Consider the following 4969-nt stretch of genomic DNA (forward strand, 5'->3'; position numbering starts at 1 on the left):
AGTTTGGCTTGGACTCCTATTCCAAGTACATTTACTAGGGAGTTGTTGTTGCTTTTGGCATCCGTCTGTCTCAAGAGACAATGGAGTGCACCTTTGTGGGTGAAAGCAAAGTGCTGAAGAATCACAGCATCCACTGTGGCTGCAGAGACTGGTAACTTGTAGCTGCTCCCTCCTGTGTTTTGGCAGCGCCGAAGTGACCACTGCAGGGCACAAGCCTGGGCAGTGCCTATGGAAATTATGGGCTGCCCATATGACAAGACCCCCCTCTCATCCTCACTGATGAAACCCATTGAACACAGCCAGGTTAATTCCGAGTAAACATGCTAAGGATTGTGTGCAAGATTGCAGCCCAGTTTATTAATTTAATAACTGTTTAATTTGGACAGAGAATAAGTAGTTTGTAATGCTGCCTTTCCAACTTAATTGCAGCTCCATCTTGTAAGTAGACCTGCGTTACCAGCACCTGCAGTGGGCATTGGAATGTTACACCAAAAACAGCAGGAAGACCTTCTCACCAAAACATTTGCTTGAGACCTATGAACTGTGTTAATTCTTGAAGGTTAAAACAAGGTCTTAGTGAATGAGAATGTTACAAACCTGAATGTGATCATGAGGCATGTTGTTTACAATTGTGTATTGGGTACAAGCCAGCTAAAGTTCATTTCAGTGTATACTTAAGCATGTATTTAAATCTGCACCCTTGGATGGAGCGTAAGTGCATTTATCTGTATTTGGATCTTTCCTATTGCAATTTGCTTATGTTTAGGTAAGAAATCTTTTAAAAATAAAATAAAATAATTTTTAAATTAAACATCTTCATGCAGCTCCTAAAATCTGAGACTCTTATGATACCCATAATTACTTCCCACTTTTGTGCATTATTTGTTGATGGCAAAAGTGGCAAAATTTTGTATTTTTCATGAGCAAAACCCTTCTAAATTCAAGCACACCAACTCAGACATGTCATGCACAGAAGGTTAACCACAGCTGAGTGCAGCTCTCTGTCTGGAAAAGGATAGCTACCCTTGGCTTAAATCATGGTAGATTATTGTAACTGTAGTTTAAAAAGAAATTATTAAAGCTTGCTGGGTGTGTTTTTTTTAATGAGTGGGCCTTGTAGGTCTAAATTATAAAAACAGATGTGATGGGGAAAAAATGTTCCTCAGCTGTATCACTTCAGGCAGTATGTGGGAAAATAACTCAACTGAGTGGATGGGATCCCTGCATATGAAAAACTATCATAATCTTAATCCTGACATCCAGGACTTCTTTTCAGCTGGAATTTGCCAGAACTCAATTCCATCACTTCTCAGGTGGGCGCCATTGCCATAATAAGAGAACAAGAGAGGCATGCATGGTGAGATCTAGAAAAATAGCGCTGCTGACATCTATGGTTCTGCGTGCTGTGAATTTGTTTTATTGGGAGTATTTGTTTTATTGGGAGTATTTGTTTTATTTATTTGTTTTATTGGGAGTCATGCAATCCCCTAGTTAAAGTCAAAAGTGATACAACCCAGGGATGGTTTTACCAATACATCTGTGTTACTTCTGGGCCTGGCATGCAAAAAATTTGCCTTATGCTTTGCCCTGGCTGTCCTCAAGTAGAGATGGGAAGGCTTGGGAAAAACCCAGAAGAACTGGGGGGGGACAGGTTTTTTTCTGCCTCCCCCCTCCGGCTTCAAAATTTCTGGAAATTTTACATCTTTAGTCTTGCTGCAGTTGGTGTACATGTGGGTAGCAGCCCGTTTGCAGGGCAAGGAGCAACAGCCCCTCTTGGGCTTAGCTTCCAGCAGTTCCAACTGCAAGGAAGCTCATTGGGCTGGAGCACTGGCCTGAGGGGGCTGGCAATGCCCTTTTTCTACCCCGAAGTGCCATCCTCAAAGGGACAACACAAAATCATTTTCCATTGTATTCTTCATATCTGCAATCCAGGCCTTAAGTGGGTTGTGAAGTTTTCCCAGTTGGTTCATATGTCAAGAGTAGTGACTGAAGAAATGTTATTTTGTAATGTTTTACTGCAATGTACTTCTAAGTTAGCCTGCCAACCTTTATCAGAACATTGGGAGATTTGATCATGTTCAAGTCCCTGTATTTTTCTATAGTGCAGCTAAGATCAGTTTCTGGGGGATAATTTAGAGTGAGAAAGTAAGTGTTAAAACTTTCCCCAGCACCACTGCTCCAATTGTATTCAGGCTTGCAACTATTTTACTTTATAGTAAAACAAGGCAATGCCAAAGTATGGGGCAATATTATCACAGGGCTCACTAAGAACTTAATACCAATCTTTGAATACTTTTATTGAAATTTTGCTATATTGCTGCTTTCTAGGAGAATGGGGGGGGGGGAATGACAATATAAATTTAATATGTTCCATTGTAATAAAAATGAAATTTCTGGGTCACTTGGAAGTCTCAAAGGTTTTTATTACTCAAAATAAAAGGCTTACATGGCTGGTTACTTGTGCAGCCCAACAGGCAGGATCCCTTGTCCTCTGGCACACCCCTCCCCCTTCTTACCTAGTATGGAGCCAGGCAGGTACATATATCAACACACTTTGGGCAAGAAAATTTCCCTCCCAAATGAGCATTTTCTTCCTCCCCATCTCTCATATATGCTGCTACAGAAAGTACAGCAGATTCTTATGTGCTCAGCAGTTGGCCCAATAGCATATTGGTGAGAAAGCAAGAGTTGTTGCAGTGTGCACTTTTTAGATATTTGTGTACCTGAAACAAAATATCAAAGCAATGTACTCTTTCTCCCCTGCAACTGTGGGCGAGAGCTTACCCTCCACCCACATGCACAGATGGGAGATTGAGTCTTCAAGAAGGTAGCAATTCAGTAGTTTTATGACAAAAAACTTTTTCCCCTTCCAGTAGCACCTTAAAGACCAACTAAGTTAGTTCTTGGTATGAGCTTTCGTGTGCATGCACACTTCTTCAGATACACAGTAGTTTTATGGTTTCCTAAACAGAGTTACCTCCCCAATTCTCCCCTCTCCCGTGTTGCAAATTTGGGGGCGTAAAATCATGTTCCTATTGAACGATGGCTAAAGCTGGCCTTGTCTGTCAAATGTTTCAAATAGCTTGATAGCATCCGTTCATGAGTTATTCACCACCAACAGCATATAGATCAATATGGCTAACTTGACCCAACAATCCATCACCCCCTTTCCACACACGCAAACAAATCTTACTGCAGTTTATCAAAGGCAATCAACCATGCCCTGCCCGCTCTTCTCTCACTGCCAACATAAACCAGCAAAGGAACAGAAAGAACCTGCCCAAGTGAGGCTGACACAAAAACCTCACATGCACCAATTTTGAAAAAAAAGGGAAAATAACATGCACATTTACCACCCCCCCTCCCCACTACCCTCTCCTTCCACCTCCCCCCCCCCTGGAATGGAATTTGTGCATATGAAGCTCACACATTCCCCAGACTCTTCTGTTTTCTTTTACTCACCACGTTATGCTTCTGCAATTTGTTCAGGCACCAGTTTGGAGTGAATTGGACAGCATTGGGTTTGGGGGTGACAGCTATGACCCCAGGTTTGAGTAGCAATTGCTCAGTTGGTGGGGTGCTGCAAAAGGCTGCAAAAGTGTTGGTTTTGGGGTGATAGCTGTGACCCCAGGTTTGAGTATGTTGTAAGCCAGAAAATAGCTTATCTCCTGAGTTTACGCCAATAAAACTCAGAAATGTGAGGAGTTAGGAGTCCAATGTTTATTGCAAAGCTTACAAAAGGTTACAGTCGGATCAGTCCACAAATCTGCAACCCCGCCCAGTGGTCCAGGCAGTGGTATTTATAAAATTTCAAACAAAGCATTTCAATTTCCACCAAACATACATCATTACCTCATTTCATGTTTAACACACATGCACAACAGGCACTGGTAATTTCTGCTGATTATGCTCTGATTCCTACTGGGTTCTATTACATTGTATTAGTGTGCATGTTGGGAACCTATATTACGTGTAGCCATTTGCACTATGTAGCAACTTATGTTCTAGCTTTGAGCTGTATCTTTGTGATTCACATGTTAGCTGTATTTCTGCCCCAATTTTGGGGGTGGGGGGGCAACTTGCAAAATCATCAGTTTCATAAAGTAACAGGCAACCACAACATCTCTATTGGAAGCACTCAAGGATTTACAGGGGTACACATTATCACATTTATTGTGGCCCTTTGGGCCACTGCCACAAGTAGAATTTGCTCAATTCTATTCTGTGGTGGGGTGCTGTAAAACAGGGGTTGGCAAACTAAGGCCCGGGGGCTGGATGCAGCCCCCCAGGCTCGTAAATCCCTGAGTGCTGCGGATGCCTCGCCGTGTGGGGACTGACTTCCGCAATGCTGGCGCGGCTTCGGATTGGCTGCTCGTCAACAAGGCCGGTGAGCGCGCACAGTGCGTCCTCCTTCAGGTCCGGAGGCAGCAGCGAGACTGGCTTGCCGGGTTTTTATTTTTTATTTTTATTTATATTTTTCAAAATATAGTCCGGCCCCCCACAAGGTCTGAGGGCCAGTGGACCGGCCCCCTGATGGAAAAGTTTGCTGACCCCTGCTGTAAAACGTCGTGTTTTCGCGGCAAAATTGTTGCCACACTTTGGAGTGAATTAGACAATGTTAGGCCTTGGGATGATAGTTTGACCCCAGGTTTAATTAAGCATTTCTCAGCCGGTGGGACACTTCAAAACACGCAGTTTTCGCAGCAAAAGGCTGAAAACAACTGCAGCAGTTTGGCACCGGTTTGGAGCGGATAAATAAATGAATGAAAAATAAAAAGCCCGTCAAATTAAACAAATAAATAAAAGCGCCCCTCAAATTTAATAGTAAATACATAAAGCGCCCGTCAATTTTATTACACAAATATAAATAAATTTAAATTAAATTAAATTAAAGCGCCCCTCCAATTAAAGAAGCGAATGTAAACAAGGAAATAAGGTGGCGCGACTCTCCACTTTGCGTGGCTCTACG

General features: G+C 42.6%; 1 protein-coding gene across 6 annotated transcripts in view; it reads left to right on the plus strand.

Annotated features, from left to right (window-relative positions):
• The window catches only part of DHTKD1 (dehydrogenase E1 and transketolase domain containing 1), a 118608-nt gene that overhangs the window by 21672 nt on the left and 91967 nt on the right, over window positions 1-4969 (plus strand). For 2 of the 6 annotated variants that reach the window (XR_014539385.1, XR_014539386.1), the window contains exon 17: window positions 430-715. Coding sequence is in view for 4 of the 6 variants with exons in the window: in XM_083575034.1 (XP_083431160.1) it covers window positions 430-531 (102 nt within the window). In the remaining 2 variants the exon portion in view is untranslated. Of the gene's footprint in view, window positions 1-429; window positions 2402-4969 lie in introns of those variants that run through there. The other 4 variants (XM_083575034.1, XM_083575035.1, XM_083575036.1 and 1 more) reach the window with 2 other exon arrangements.

This window comes from Podarcis filfolensis (assembly GCF_964270895.1).
Source record: "Podarcis filfolensis genome assembly, chromosome: 10".
NCBI lineage: Eukaryota > Metazoa > Chordata > Lepidosauria > Squamata > Lacertidae > Podarcis > Podarcis filfolensis.